Genomic DNA, 15,961 nt, shown 5'->3' with positions numbered 1-15,961 from the left:
AATATAATCAGCTACCAGTTGATTCTTTATCTCTGCAACATCTCACATTTGTCTTCTATCTACTCCCATTACTATCACTCAAGTAGACTACTCTAATAGCTTCCTAAAAGGTCAAGTCTCCCCCCCCCCCCACCCCCGCCCTTACTCTCCTCTAGCCACCTCCAATTCATGTTTCATACTGCTGCAAGAATAATCTGTATGCACTGACCTGGTAACATCTTTCTGCTCAGAAATCTTGAGTAGTTCCTGATTGTCAAAGGAATTTTAATTTCTTTGCCTGGAATTCAAGACCATCCTTGATCTAGCATTATAATATTCTGAGCTTTATCTCAATTATTCCTTTTCATCAAGGTATACCCCATCCAAATTGGCAAATTCTTATAATGTACTTCTATTGTTATGTTATAGTTATTAATTTATATCTTATAGTCCCATTAAGCAAAGTTCATGATGGCAGGGAGCTGGTCTTGTCTAAATTTTTCATCTCTTCCAATGTAAAACATAGTGCTGTGCATATATTAGGCACTTAATGTTTAATGAACTTAACTTTTAAGAATCTATTCAGAATCATAAAATTTATCTTAATTTTGGTTTAATATGCTTCATATCAGGAAACTTATCTGCTAGGAAGGCCAAAGACAAGCAGGTACTTTTATATTTGGGGGATTTTATAACAGATTTCTTTTCTGAAAACTACTAAATAGAAATTAAGATAGTCTAAATCCAAATTTTAACATTTAATTTTAGTCCTATATAAAAACTGTAAGACACTGAATGGCTTGGTGAATAGAGAGCTAGCTCTGCAATCAGAAGACCAGAATTCAAGTTCTCTGACACATAATGGTTGTGTGACCCTGGGCAAATCACTTAACTGGTAAGTGCTCTTGGCAACTCTCCAAAAATATAAATTACCAAAGGTGCTGACTTACATAGGTTAAGAATGTTTCCTTACTTGGGAATTCCCTAGACTAATGAAATGATAGATCCTGTCCTTAGCCCTATGAAAAACTGTATTCTTTAGAAGGAATATGTAATGGGATTAATACTTTTAAGTACTTTAAAATTAGAAAAGAATATACTATCACGAACCAGGTTAATATGTTAATTAGTTTTGCTGAAATGTTCCTTTTTAATATTTGTTCAAAGGATGGTTCTGTGGGTAGAAGAGAGGGAGATACTTAGAATTGAAAGTGCTGTAAAAACAAAGTATTCATTTTTTTCCAAGTTAGCAGATATGTTAAAAGGGTAAATGGTCAAGGCAGGATCTATAACTAAATAGTTAAGGCAAAATGTCAATATGTGTTATTTCCTCTCCTTAGAAAATGGTTTTTAAGCAAATGGAAATCTACTGTCAGAGGGTAACGCATTATGATCAAAGTATCATAGGAAATGCTTAAAAACAATAGCACTCTCAGCACTTAACTTCTTACCCTAGATACTGTATTAAAACAAATTAACCCATGAATATAGCAGGGCAGAAAGCTGTTCACCAATGATTGAGGCTATTCCCTTGTAATAGCAGCTCCCAACCTTTATGGTATCAGAACCCCTTTACAATCTTAAAAATTACTGAGAACACCCTTTCTACACTTAGAAATTAAGGACTCCAAAGAGTTTCTGTTTATATAGATTATATCTGTCAATTTTTATCAAATTAGAAATAAAAACTGATGTTTTAAGCATTTATTAATTTAAAAATAAGTCCATTACACAGTAACATAAATAACTTAATTTTATGAAAAATAACTTTTTCAAAACAAAAAAAAATAGGAAAGTGGCATTGTTTTACATATTTTTGCAAATCTCTTTAATATCTGGCATAATAGAAGACAGCTGGATTCTCCTATCTGCTTCTGCATTCAATTTGTTACAATGTTACTTCAGTTGAAGTAAATGAAGAAAATCTAGCTTTCCAAAGCCATGTAGCTGGAAAAGGGAGGAATATTTTAATAGGCAAAGAATGTCTTAGTCTTCTTATGCCTACAGTTTTGAGGCAGAATGTGGTTCTAGTACCATACTTTGAGAATTGCTGCCTTAAATTTTTTTCGGCAAGTGATACAATATTACCCCACCCACCCACTCGTGACAAAGGACAGATTGGGTTAGGAAACAAACTGAAACACAGAGGTCAAATAACTTTCTCAGGATTAATACTGGTAGTTGGTGGCAGAAACAACCCTAGATACAATTGTTACACAGTAAGATGTCATTTTTTAAAGTTCATTTATTCATTCAACAAAAATTTATTAAGTTCTTACCACATGCCTGGCACATAGGGATAGTATAATGTTATTAGTGGACAGGTCAACCTTGTAGTCAGGCAAATCTTAGCTTTGCGACCCTGTGCAAGCAAGTCACAGTGGCACAGACAACTCTCTTGGACTTAAGAGTGGCACATTAGATGAAATCACAGGTCCAGGCACTATGCTAGGTTCTGGGGATACAGAGACAAAAATAAAATAGTTTCTGCCTTCAAGGAATTTGCATTCCAGGGAAGGGAACAGGTACACAAACTAAAACAAATGAGAGTGGGGGCAGGGAGAATTTAGGGAGATCAGGATGGCACTTGAACTGAGGGGGTAGCACTTGAGCCAATCCTTGAAGTAAATTAGAGATCCCCTCTTATGTTGTCTGGCAGACAAAGTAAAAGCTATGGTGCACATGGTAAAGCTCAAAAGTGTTTGATGGAAAATGAATGGTCCAAATCTTACCTATCTAGTGGCCATGGATAAAATATAATGTGCTAAAAGGAACTAACTTGAAAGCTGGATCTACTAAGTAGGTGTGTGCTGAATTCTTGTCAAATCCAATAGTCTTTTCATAATCCTTGGTTGTCTAATATCCTCTTTGCAATATGGTATAACAGTAATGACAGCAAGCCTTTACATAAGTACCTACTGTGTTCCGGGCACTGTGCTAACAGCTTTACAAATTATTAATTCATTTTATTCTCACAACAACCCTTCGTGGTAGATGCTATTATCAGTTTCATTTAACATCTGAGGAAACTGAGGCAAACTGAAGTTAAGTGACTTGCTGAAGGTTACATAACTATTAAGTGTCTGAAGCCAAATTTGAACTCAAGTCTTCCTGATTCCAGGCCCAGTGTCACCATCCTCTCCCTCAGTTTCCAAGTGTATTGGTAACTAAGGTGGGACTTTTCTTTTTACTGTTTTCTCTTTTAGAATGCTAAAGTAATCAAGGGCCTTTGATTAAGTCTTCTTAGGTACAAATCCCCAGGCCCAAACCCTTTTGCTGATTAGATGTGAAGCCTTTGGGCCCTCAGAAGCGTATATAAACTCAGAGGTTAGCATTTTGTTTGGGGCTCTCACTTACTGGAAGAGTGTTGATGACTCTGGGTAGCTGCTGGACTTCCCCACTCTCCTTTGAAAAAACCCAGTTGGTGCTTCTTTTTTTGGTAACTATGTATGTGTGATGTCTTGATCAGACAAAGCCTGTCTGTTGAATTGTGTTATTTGCTCTGTTTATATTGTCTCTGTACAGGGTGTCCCTAAAGTCAGGACATATAGGAAACTGATGGCAATGTGGAGTTATTGCATCGAGTTCACATGAATCTTGCAAAGCGCATCAACCTTTGCATCACAAATGATGGAAATCATATTGAAGATGTTATCTGTTAATATTCCAATTAAATAAAATGTGGTTGAAAATTTCATTCATTTCGTTTCTTGAAAATATGCATTTTTGCCTGTGTGTCCAGACTTTAGGAACACCCTGTATTTGCTCTGATGTTCAGAGCTTTTCCCCCTGAACTAAGTGAATGATATATGTATGTTTGATTAAAGTGAGACTGTTAACCCCTTAAAGTTGCTTTCCTCAGAAAAGCAGATCAAAGAACCTGCGCTAGCAATTCTTGTTGCTGGTCTTGGGTCTTATACCCCTACAGCAGTTGCTAGCAACATTGTTGTTACACCAAGATAGTGAATTTTCCTGGTTCTCTTGTTTGTCCTTGGACCATTCTTTCAATGACTCATGCTTCCTTATACTAACTCATGAATATCTATCAAAGGTGGTTGGCCTTCAGACCTCTGGGAAGGCATCTACTCTCAGGGTCTTGAAGTTTATGGAGGAGCCTCCCAAGTCAGCCTATTACAGGCTTGACTTTCCACCCAAAACTCCCCAAACACACCTTTTCCACTTAGCTGCACTGCCACCATCTCAAATTCAGCAAGGAAAAAATAAAACAAGCTCACTAAACTCTTCTCAAACAAACAAAAAAGCTTCCTTAACTAATCCTATTTCTAATGGGACTACCCTCATCATTCAATCTTCTACACCAAAAATATTGGAATTCCCTCTGATTCTTTCCTACTCTATATCCAATGTATCATTCTTCCCTTCAAAATGTGTTTTACATTTTCTTCTTACCGCTAACACCAATCTGTTCCAGGTTTTTCTCACTTCTCAATGTGGGTTACTTATAACAGCCTCCTAGCCTGTCTTGACTCTAGTCTCTCTGCTCTTTGCAATTCATTTACTCCAGATATTTAATTAGTTTTTCACTTTATTCTATAACTTACATCTAAATATTTTAATATTTTTTTCTAAAAGTACAAAGTTCTTAAAGCAAAACTGTCACTTGCTCAATAAGTTTTTTTTTTTTAATATCAGAATAAATGTTATACATTATCATGTGTTAATGAGACCCAAGGGCAATTATTGGGTAACACTGAGATTTCAGGCTATTTATTTATGTACACTTCAAGAAACAATGTGTGAATTCAAGGTAGAAGAAACCGGAAACATTAAAGAAACCAGTTTCAAGACAAGATTTAAGTTTAGGTAAGCTGAGCTTTTAAAAAAGATGGACATTACTACACCTTACCTAGATTGCTAATCAACTGGGACATTTGAAAAGTAGAACTAAGTGGATCCTGGAAGTGACACCCTGTTCCAAGAACAGTCTCTCCTGATTATCAAACCTTCAATAGGTTCCCACTTGTCTATCCATTTTCAGCTCCTAGTTATAGCTAAGCTGTGCTAGATTTTATATGGACCTATAGAAGTATATGATACAGGGCTAACTATATTGCCTAAAAATTGAAACATACATAGTCCTGGCAATTACATTATGAGTAAATATAACATTTATTAAAAAAAAAACCAAAGAAACACAATAACTACTTGAAAGGCATAATGTGTAGGCAAGTCAACAGTGACAAATCAACTTTTAAGTTTTGAAAATTTTTTTTTATTTTTACAATTTGTAATTATAAATTTAGATACTATACTAATGAAAAGAAGTATTAAGAAAATGAACTGTTATGCATAACCGTTTATCGGTTTTTATGGCTATCAGTTAACAAAATGTCCTAGGACAAAGCTAACCTAAATAACCCTTTTATGGACAGTGTTCACCTAACTGCTGATTTTGCAAAGATGCTGCCACAAAAGACAGTACTTTCTGACTTTGTATTAGAGTGGGTATGATTAAATTAAAAAAAAAGTAAGGTAGAAATTAAAAGAAATGTGAAACCAAAGATAATTTACTCAAGCTTTTGTTGGGGGCAGGTGGTTAGGGGAGTGTTAAATTTGTTACATTAACTCTTTATATTCTTCTCTTGGGCTTTTTAAACACCCTGGGGGAAAGAAATCCAGAAAACTCTTAATTAAAAAGCAGATGGTTTGCTATCTTAATTCCCTTGAGGAATTTCAAATCTCTGAGGAAACAAATATTTTGATTTTTCTTTGAACTCTCTTCATTTTTTACTTTTCACTTCATCTACAAATTGCTATACTTATCTCATAGGATTATAGAACTAAGACTTAGAAGGAACTCTTAGGGATCATCGAGTTCAACCTCAACCCCCTTATTTTACAGATGAAGAAACTGAGGTCTAGAAGGGAAAAGAACTAGCCCAATCTCACAGGTAGTAAAAATAGATCTAGAATTTGAACACAAGTCCCTCAAATTCCAAATTCAGTGCACTTTCCACCACACCCACCATATAGGGCCTCACTCTCATTTAGCCATCTGCTATGAAGAATTTAATGGACCTAGAAGTATTCATTAAGTACCTACTATGTGTTTAGCACTGTTAGCTAACCTACCACTCAAAATGTGGTTTGCTCTTGCTTAGTCCCACCAAGTTTAACATCATTTCCTTTCTGAACTTATTTTATGTAACATATAGCTCCTGAGTTTTTCTATTTTAGTTGTTGTAACACTCTTGTTTTAACCTACAGCCTTATGTGAAAAACATTTCCCATCATTAGCATTCTAAATTATACATCATATTCGGTATTGAACGAGCATTAAAATATTGACTAAAATATAAATGACCACAAGACATGTAAGAGTAAGTTGAACTATAGAAAACAGTAACTGTGGTTTTAATGCCAATTGCTATTGTCATTTATATAGTCTTGAAGTGTTGATATGGACACCCAGTAAGTTTAGAAAAAGAGTTGTCAAATATAATGGAAATCATTCATGGCTTCTTTAAAAGAACAGGATTGTGGGAAAAATAATACAAAGGCACCTGAAAAAACACATGGCTCTACTTCAGTTCTCAGCTTGATGTGTACTTATCAGGCTGATCTGATTAAACAATGAAGTCTTTGTTTGCAAAGCAAAACATGCTGTTTCTTATTATAAGCATGTCTATAACTCCAGTGATATTTAAAAGATTTTTGGTTCATGTGGTGGTCTGGATTTTAAAGTTCCATATATCAAAGATAAAAATCATCTAAATATACAGGCAGTACATGGCTTACACAGATCCAACTTACAAACGTCCTTTACAAAAACTCAACAACCTTCCTCAATGCTGCTGGAAATATCCTTTTTTCCTTCTCCCTAGATCCTTACAGATCCCTGGAATCTGAGTCCAAGACAATGTGGTGATATTGGGCAGGAAAGGAGTAAAAAAGGTTTGGAGTGCAGGGGAGGAGAAGGAAAAGAAAAAGAAGCAAAGAACACCCTAGAAACCCCCAAGGCCACTCCTTCCCTTTGGTCCTAGGGGAAAGTAAGAGGAAAAAAACAATGAAAGAAATGCTCCCCTTCACACCACCCTAGTACCTTTTATTCTTCTTACAATATCCTTCTTGTCCTTCTTTAGTCAACATCAAGGCCTCTACTCTGGGTCATCTTTACCCTGCAATCCTCTAACTCCAAGGTCAGGCTCCACTACTCCAAGCCCCCTAATCCTTTTTTATTTAGTCTCTGCTCCAAGCCACAGAAAATAGCCTAAGGCAGTCCTCACTGCTGCTGACACTTAGAGTAGTGGAAGATGTGTCCTCAGCAACTTAAACTGGAATTCAGAACATTCTCCAGTCACCCTCACCCCATACAAGAGTACTATAATTTTGGTATACTACTAGCTAAAATGGATTTAGTGGGCTAGCTTAGGAGACCAAAATCCACTTATAACTGTTTCTATCGAAAAACGCTTAGTATTCCAAATAATCCAACATACTAACGAACTTTGGGAACACTACTTGTACATAAATTGTGGATTACTATATTAGTATAAAGCTCTGATATACAATAGAAAAAAATTTTAAAATGTGTAATTATGTACAAAATCCAATTACTCCCTTATAGATGTCATTAACATTTTTACCTGTGAGTTTTCAGATCATCGTGCTCACTAGGATAATTTCATCAGACAAGAGACAACTGTTTAATAAGGTTTTGTGTTATTAGAACAAAAGGACAGAGACATAAAAGTCTAAATAAATGGCAGAATCCAGAATCCAACAGAAATGATTAGGAAAATCTAGAATCTTTTAGGCCTGCTAGAATTTGGACAAAAGCAAAACCAGGTCATTTTGAGTATATACAAATGGATATAACTTTCGACTATGAACTCTAATTATCAACAAGTAGTGTTCCCATGGTTAACATTCAGGTTTAAAGACATGTTTTAACATGTGAGAACTAAGCAAGGGAAAACAATATTTTAAGAAATCATCACACAAGTTTAATTAGTAGCCTGTAAAATTAGTAGAAGCTATCCCTTTATAAATAGGGGAAAAGTAAAATATTGGTACAAATGTAAATTCTAAACCATATGCTTACCATTTATTTCCCTTCCATAAGATACATTTTGCTTAAATTTCTTAAATATTTTGCATAAGTTATCAAGACAAACATAAGAAAAATATATTCATTTATTTCTTCATCTTTCCAAACAATGTAAAAATCTACAACAAATGCCATTATGTAAGTGCATTCTCTAAAGATCAAGAATGATGCAACAGTTGCTATGGTAACTACTCCTTTTATTGAATAAATTGTGGGTTGGGGATAAAACATCCCTTTTAAAAACAAAATTTCTACATTTTAACTATGCCAGTAAGATTCTTTCCCAGTGCTACCTATTAAAACACTATGGGACAATCTTTTGGGACAACAGATTATTTTATAAGGCCTGGGTTCTTAAGAAAAGGAAACTAGTTTTGAATTCGTCAAGTTTTATTTGAAAGACTGAATTTATGGTTGGAGAAATAAAATGTGACTGCCACAAAAAGAAGTAAGGATACTTAATTTTAAATTTCCATACTTAACTAGGTTTATGTACATATTAAACTTTTGATAAAATAACTAAATATGAGATTTATACCACAGTATTATACTACAAATACCCTGACTTGTTACACTGTAGGCAAACTAAAAATAATAAGGCATATAGAAGTGGTAAGGGAACCGTCATTCTCCTAGAGATGAAATGCACAGTAAAAAAAAAATTGCTTTCTAATCTTAGGAAGGAAAAATAATAGCACTTCTAGTTATCATTGAAAATATCTAATAGTTGCTTAAAAGGAAAACCTAGACTTTATGAACAAAGTCCTCTATCTCCTTGTTTGCCCACATACATTTTAAGACTCCAACGATATTTATTCCTTTTTTGTTAATTTCCCTCAAACATAAACAAAAGTTAATAATGTTCTCCAACTAGCTCCTACCACTTTGTAAGGAGCTACTTACCCACCACTGATTGTGGGACAGTGGCCTCTCAGATACAACTAGTGGAAAAGATTCTGGCATTAGTGACACTGATAAGGGGATCCATCAGTTTCAAAAACTAATTATTTTAACATTTCCCTCTCCTTCCCTGACTGCTACCCTCTCCCCAAGTCAAACACATTTTAATAGAGAAAGAACTGGGTAAAAGTGGTGGGGGGGGAGGGGGGAGGGAGATTTGGGAATCCGATTTTAAAGAACACCACACCCACGCAGCAAAAAGGCCTGCTGAGTTCGCAGCCCCCCCAAAAGCCAGAGGCCCAATGAATTCGGGCTGTGAGGTGGGAAATGGGGAGCAAGCGGAAAAAGAAGGCAGTGACAGGAAAGGGATGAGGGGGCAACTTTCGTCCTCCTGGTGATAACGGTTTTTACCTGGTCTTTTTCCTCAATCTTGTTCTTCGCTCCACCTTTTCAAGTACTTTTTATTCATAGCCCCTCCCCCCACCTCCAGATGCGGGGGGGGGGGGGTGGTTTCCAACAGTGACCTCAGCGATCCTGACTTGGGGAGGGGGTTGGAAGCATTGGGGAGGGAGCTTCTTTTCTTTCTGCCACCCCCCCTTTTCCCATTGCCAATGTCCCTCCTCCCCGAGTTCTCCTGAGGGGGGGCAGGGAGGCAAGGGGTGCAGAGGTTGGGGGGCTGGGGAGGAGGCGAGCAATGATGGGGGGGGTGAAAGGAGACGGTAACGACGGGCAACCCCGCCCCCCCCTCAGCTGTTTACCTTCGCGGTACTTCTTGCGGAGCCGCCGGTGGACGCTCTTCACCAACCCCGAGAGCTTCTCCTGCTCCAGCTTCCGCTCCTGCTCTCGAGGCGGCTGGCCGCCCGGGGGCCCGGCCCCCTTCCCGCGAGCGGCGCTCCAGCCCCCGGCCCCGGGCTCCATGTCCCTGCCCCTGCCACTGCCACTGCCGCCGCCGCCGCCCGCTGCTCGGGCCCCAGCAGACACTCGCACGGCGGAGCGGAGCAGCGGAGGAGGCAGCAGAGGCAGCAGCGGGAGAAGGGGGTAGAAGGCGGAGGAGGAGCAAGAGCAACGACAGTACCCCCACCCCCGCGGCACCCGAACCAAACGCACGACGTGATTGGTGAGATTTGGAGGGCTGGGCGGAAACGGAAGGGGCCAAAGGCCAATCATCAGGCAGCCCCGGCGGCGGACTTGGGTTATTTGGGAAGGCGAGCAGCTGGAGGGGGCGGGGCTGGGGTTTGGGAGTGCTAGGCCCAAGCTCCGAGCTCTTTTCCTAGCCTCCCCCCACTTTGCCCCGCTCCAGCCCAGCAGATCGGGGGCGCATGCGCGTTCGTGGTTCCCTAGATTTGCTGCGGTCGGGGGTGGGGTGGGGGGTGCGGCGTTCTCTGCTTTGTAGTTTGTTTTCCATTGAAGTGCCTGTCCTTTTACCCTATTTTAACTACCCTCATCAAAAGGGAACAGTGTACTGGGCTCAAAATGACCGGTACCGAACTGTGACCAAAATGTACCTTGCTGAACGCAGGCTTCTTTTCGCTGTGCGGTGTTATGCAAATGTCTTTGTTCCTATAAAGCTTTTCCAGGTAAATGGCAGTCCCATTTTGCAGACTGAGTAGCTAGTCTAGTGTCTCGAAGCACTTTCACCTACGTTATGTCTATGTAAGCCTCTTCAGAGCCCTGTGAGGTAAGCAGAGTAAGAATTAGTGCCATTTTGTGGATGAATCTGGCTCCAACGTCTCATTCCAGCCTATTATTCGTTCTTATACGTTACTCCCTGTCACGAATTCAGTGGTGGCCTTCTCTAGCTCAGGACGTTCCATCTTCTAGGTTCATGACTTTGCATTTGCTGTCCGCCGCGGCTGAAATGCACCGCCTCCCAACTTGCATCTTCTAAGCATCCCTGGTTCGCTTCGAGTCTTATTTCAAGTGCAAACCTCCTCCATGAAACGGTAGAAGATCTTTCCTGGTCCCTGAAGTAGCCAGTGCCTCGCCGGCACCACGTTCGGTGTGATACCTGTATTTGTACGTGTTTCTCTGCCCTATAGAATGTAAGCTCCTTGGGGGAAGGGACTTTCATTTTTGTCTTCGTATCCCCAGCACCTTAACACGATGCGCATCACAGAGCAGACACTTAATAAATGTTTGTTGATTGACTGATGAAGAACTGTGACTCGTTTAAATTACTAAATGAGCATCATAGACCAGTAAGTGATGGAGTCAGGACTTATAATTTAACTTTTATGGCAAGAATTAAGAGAAGTTCTTAACTGTTTTTGGTTCCATGGGCTCCTGTGGCAGTCTGGTAAAGCCCATTGACACTTTCTCAGAATAATGAGGATTACAGAGAAAACCAATTATATTGTAATACAATTATCAAAATATATATAAAAAACCCAACCTTTACATAATGCCTAGTTAAAAACTTCTAAAGGGATCTTAGAGATCGTCAATTCAATTTTTTTTTCAGATGGAAATGGAGACCTGTAATTAGCCAAAGTCACAACTCATTCGGATAAATAATGCAGACATCATCTCTATTTTAGGGAGAAAAAAATATCTTAGATAAAATGACTCACCTTGTCCACGGTCACAAAGTCAGTAAGTGTCAGAGACAGGATTTGAAGCCGGGCCTCTTCTGACTTTCAGTTCAGTCTCCTCTCTACAACACTTCTGCTAGTATATGGCAAAGCTGAGACTAGAACACATCTTACTATGCCAATGTCTCCCAACCTGTGAGCCTCAAAGTTATATTTGGAGGAAGAATCATTTTGTAGAGAAGGACAACGAGACCTTAAGACATTAAGGAACCTGCCCAAGGTCAGCGTATCAATAAACATCAAGCACTATATTCAAAGACAATGAGTACAAAAAAGGGGAGAAGCTCCTGCTTTCGAGGAGCTCACCATCTAATGGAAGAGATAACATGCAGACAACTGTGTACAATCAGGTTATATACAGGGTAAATTGAAAATAATCAATGGAGGGAAGAGGAGGCAGTAAGCATTTTTATACACCTCCTGTATGCCAGGCCCTGTGCTGAGCTCTTTTACAAATATCGCATTTGATCCTTATGACAACCCTGAAAGGTAGGTGCTGTTATTATCCCTGTTTAACAATTGAGGAAACAGGTGTTAAGTGACTTGCCCATGGTCACACAGCTAGTTAAATTGTCTCAGTCCATATTTGAACTCAGGTGTTGTGACTTCAGACCTAGCATTCTAATCTATTGTACCACCTAGCTGCCTACTAGAATTAAGGGAGAATTGGGGAAGTTTCCAGTAGAAGGTGAAATTTTTACTAGGACTTGAAGGAAACCAGGAGGCAGAGATGAGGAGGAAGAGCATGTGGATGCATGGTCATGGAGGTTAATAAACATCAGAAGTGGGATTTGAACCTGGCCTGTCAGATACCATATGCAACATTTGCCTCTTCTCCCTCTAGCATTTATTTAGCTCATAGCAAAGGAGTAAATAAATATTTGCGATTTCTATGTATTTTATGTATATAAGATCTCAAAGTTTTCTTTCAGGTCTAAGGTTCTATGGTTTTTGTTATAAAATTTTTATCTAATTGGGGAATCAACAGACTCTTTAGCTTATGCCCTATGTACTCCTGGTAGATAAGGGGAACATAGGAAAGGAGGAAAAGAAGAGGAGAGGAGAGAGGTTGAGAGAAGGAAGGTGAGAAAGGGACAAGGAAGAGGTGGGGAAAGGTAGAAAACTGCCAACAGTTGCCTCAGGTACTATTAAAGGCAACTGTCAAGATAAATGGAAGTTTGTCTCCCAGTTTAGATACTGAAAATTGGAGAGGTGCAAAATTTAGGGAATTGAAGTGACTTCAAAGAAAGCAATTGAATCCTGTTTCTGTTTAGTTGCAGCAATAAAGTGTAGTGGGTGGACTTGTTAAAAGCCCAGGTCATTTCATTGTCTGGGACTTACAGTAGTTGACTTCATAGGTGTGGTTATCCTCAGAGATTGATAAAATTCTAGTATTCTGTAAAAATTTGATTAGACCAGCCAATTGTAAAAGTAAACTGTGCCCTTTGAACTGACCCTCCAAAAGGGAATAGAACTGAGCTAATAGCCTGACAATCAAATCATCTTGTCCTAGTTAGTATTAAAGCAGTTAAATTTCTAGCTTTAACCTCTGAAAGTCATTCATTGACTACTAGTGAATTTTAAAAATTTAAAACATTTCTATTTGTTCAGTTTACTTTCTTGATTTTGTGAGAGGTTCTTGCTTATTTTTAAATTGTTTTGTGATTAACATATTCTGACAGGCAGTACAGTTCAGGGGGATGGATTTGGGTTCAAATGGGTAGGGGCAGCTATGTGTCACAGTGGATAGAGTGCTGGGCCTAGAGTCAGGAAGATGAGTCTTCATGAGTTAAAATATGGCCTCAGACACTAGCTGTGTGACTTAAGCTAGTCACTTAACCCTTTTTGTTCTCCTCATCTGTAAAATGAGGAAATGGCAAACACTCCAGTATCTTGTCATGAATAGCCAGACACAAATGACTGAACAACAACGGTTGGACATGGGCTTTGCCACTTGTTTCCTATGTGGCCCTGGATAAGTCCCTTTACCTCTCTTTGTCATGATTTATTCATCTGTAAAGCAAGGAGGTTGGACTAGAAGAGCTTTATACTTCAGCTTGAAATCTACCATCCTATGATGCCTTATTCTGGTGTGGAGGTGACCTCAGGTTCTCAAAGGCCATACCACTTGAGACTCTAGTAGCTCTCAGGTAGCTGAGGAGGGCTTCAAGAATGGACCCAATGATGGACTGTGTGAACATTTTCTCAGATGGCAAGCCTAGCTGAGTTCGGAGATGGTTATGTCCAAAAAATTGGCCACTCTGTAATGAATTTTTTAATGTATGGATTTTGGAATAAAATGGAAAAAAATCCATTTTATGAGTGGATTCAGTTCATCAAAATGTAGGGATTGTTAGTGTCTCTGCAAAATAATACTAAAGAAATCACCAAACTCTGCACAGGGATTTGGAATTTCTGCAACACATGAGTAATATGGCAACATGTCTTATTCCATACTGAAGAAGGTAGTTTATTAGCCCCCATTTTCCAATATGATATTCCTGGGGAAGAGTTTCTGAGTGTTTCAGAAGAAAGAAATAAGTGTGGTAAGAAGGATTTTTCATTTAAGAGGAGTGTATCTCTAATGCTCAAATGGATGGCTGTAGATAGATAATATCATTCCCTATTCAGCAAGTACCTGCCATCTCCTGGAAAAGATGAGCATATCTTTTAAATCTTAAACCATGTGTGTGGTATTAATATTGCCGTATCTTCATGGTTATTGTTATTTTTGCTGTTTAAAGGAATCATAAGGTCACCGATTTAGAGTTTGACAGCTTAATTAATCTAGTCCAACCCCTTCATTTTACAGATCAAGAAAGTGACACCCAGAGAGGTTAAGTGACTTGAACAAGAGCAGAGAGGCAGTATGTGGCTGAGTCTGTAGTAAACCTCAGGTTCTTTATTCTAAATCCATTGCTCTCAGAGGTCAATACAATTGGCTGGGGGCAGGGGGGGGGGGAGGGGGAGGGAGAAGACAGGATGCAAACCTACCTGCATTTACTAAACAGGAAAAACCTGTTTGGTGAGAGGGACCAAATCTAATCTCTTCAACAAACACTTGATAGCTGGATTTCTCATCCTCATTCTTTGCCTCACCTGACCAGCTTCTGCACATTCCCCCCACATTCATTCAGCTTGTCAAAGTGTATATCCTATTTCAAAGAACCATTCTTTATATAGGAAATATCCTTGGGAAGGAAATATTTTTATTTTTAAAATAAAATTCTTTGTGAAAGGCAAAAAAAAAACTCTATCTTACATTAAAATCAGTTCTAAAGACAGTGAAAAGCATTTAACTAATGTCAGAATACCACCTCACATTCATATAGTGCTTTACACCAGAAAGCTCAGTGAAGTAGCTAGGATTAGCTCCATTTTATAGGTGTGGAAACCAAGTTTAGGTGACTTGCCCAGGGTCACACAGCTATTGCCTAGAACCAGGAATCAAACAGATTTCCAGCTTATGCTCTACTATACTGGTTGTCTAACAACAGGTTCCAGCCCAAGACTCACTTGATCATTGTTTGGATTCTGATGGTTCAGAGTGAGTATAAATAACAATTACTTCTGTTTTGGCCAGAAACCCTGAGGATTTTCCCCTCTCAGAATAAATTTGTTTTTTTATTTTTTGACTAGGTAAAAGAGGTCATTCTTTGCCTCATTTTTATTTAGCCTTAATCATTGAATGGGTGTTGCCTCAGACGAACTGAGAACTGGGAAAGACCGTAGCTTCAAAAGGCCAAGGCTTCCCACTGCATCTAGGGCCATCTCCAGTTGTACTGATCTGTATCTGGCCACTGGATTCAGATGGCTCCAGAGGAGAGAGTGAAGCTGGTGACTTTGCACAGTCCTGCCTCATTTAAATCCAATTCACTTTCAAGTCATGACATAGCCTCTTTGAGAACCAAGGACAAACAACAACGGCAACCATATTGAGCTTTCTCTTTAATCAAGTGCCATTCAATTAGAATAGTAGTTTCGGTCAATGTTGGAAAGTAGACCTTGATATACTGAATGCTGTCAATGAAGGCCTAGTATATCTTTCTAATAATAAATTGTAGTGTGCAGGTAGTAAAATAATTTTAAACTTTACCTTTCATCTAAGGTTCCAAAAACACTTTACATTTCATTTTGGGTTATATTATTTTTTCAAAAAATATTTATGGAGTAGAGGGGGGTGGAATAGTATAGGTTTTAGGGGGTTATGGATGCCTTTGAACTACCTAAAGTATTAATAATTTATTTGCATCATGTATTGATTTTCAGTACAACTTTTCCAATACCTTTAGACTCACTCTATCACTATACTCTTTAAAAAAAAAAAGAGAAAAAAGATAGTTACATTTAATGTTGATTGGATATGCACTTGTGTGCATCAGTAGATGAAAGACCTGATTAGATTTTTAATTCTTGAAGA

General features: G+C 38.6%; 1 protein-coding gene across 1 annotated transcript in view; it reads right to left on the bottom strand.

The window, feature by feature from the left end:
* BMT2 (base methyltransferase of 25S rRNA 2 homolog) overlaps positions 1-9,974 on the bottom strand; it is a 69,212-nt gene extending 59,238 nt beyond the window's left edge. The window contains exon 1 of the mRNA XM_036761653.1: positions 9,709-9,974. Within this exon, the coding sequence (XP_036617548.1) occupies positions 9,709-9,868 (160 nt within the window). The 5' untranslated portion in view covers positions 9,869-9,974. The remainder of the gene's footprint in view (positions 1-9,708) is intronic.
* Positions 9,975-15,961: the final 5,987 nt, after the last annotated feature.

Source organism: Trichosurus vulpecula, chromosome 5 (genome assembly GCF_011100635.1).
Source record: "Trichosurus vulpecula isolate mTriVul1 chromosome 5, mTriVul1.pri, whole genome shotgun sequence".
Classification (NCBI taxonomy): domain Eukaryota; kingdom Metazoa; phylum Chordata; class Mammalia; order Diprotodontia; family Phalangeridae; genus Trichosurus; species Trichosurus vulpecula.
The sequence above is the reverse complement of the archived record's forward strand: the minus strand, read 5'-3'. Positions and strand labels throughout refer to the sequence as shown.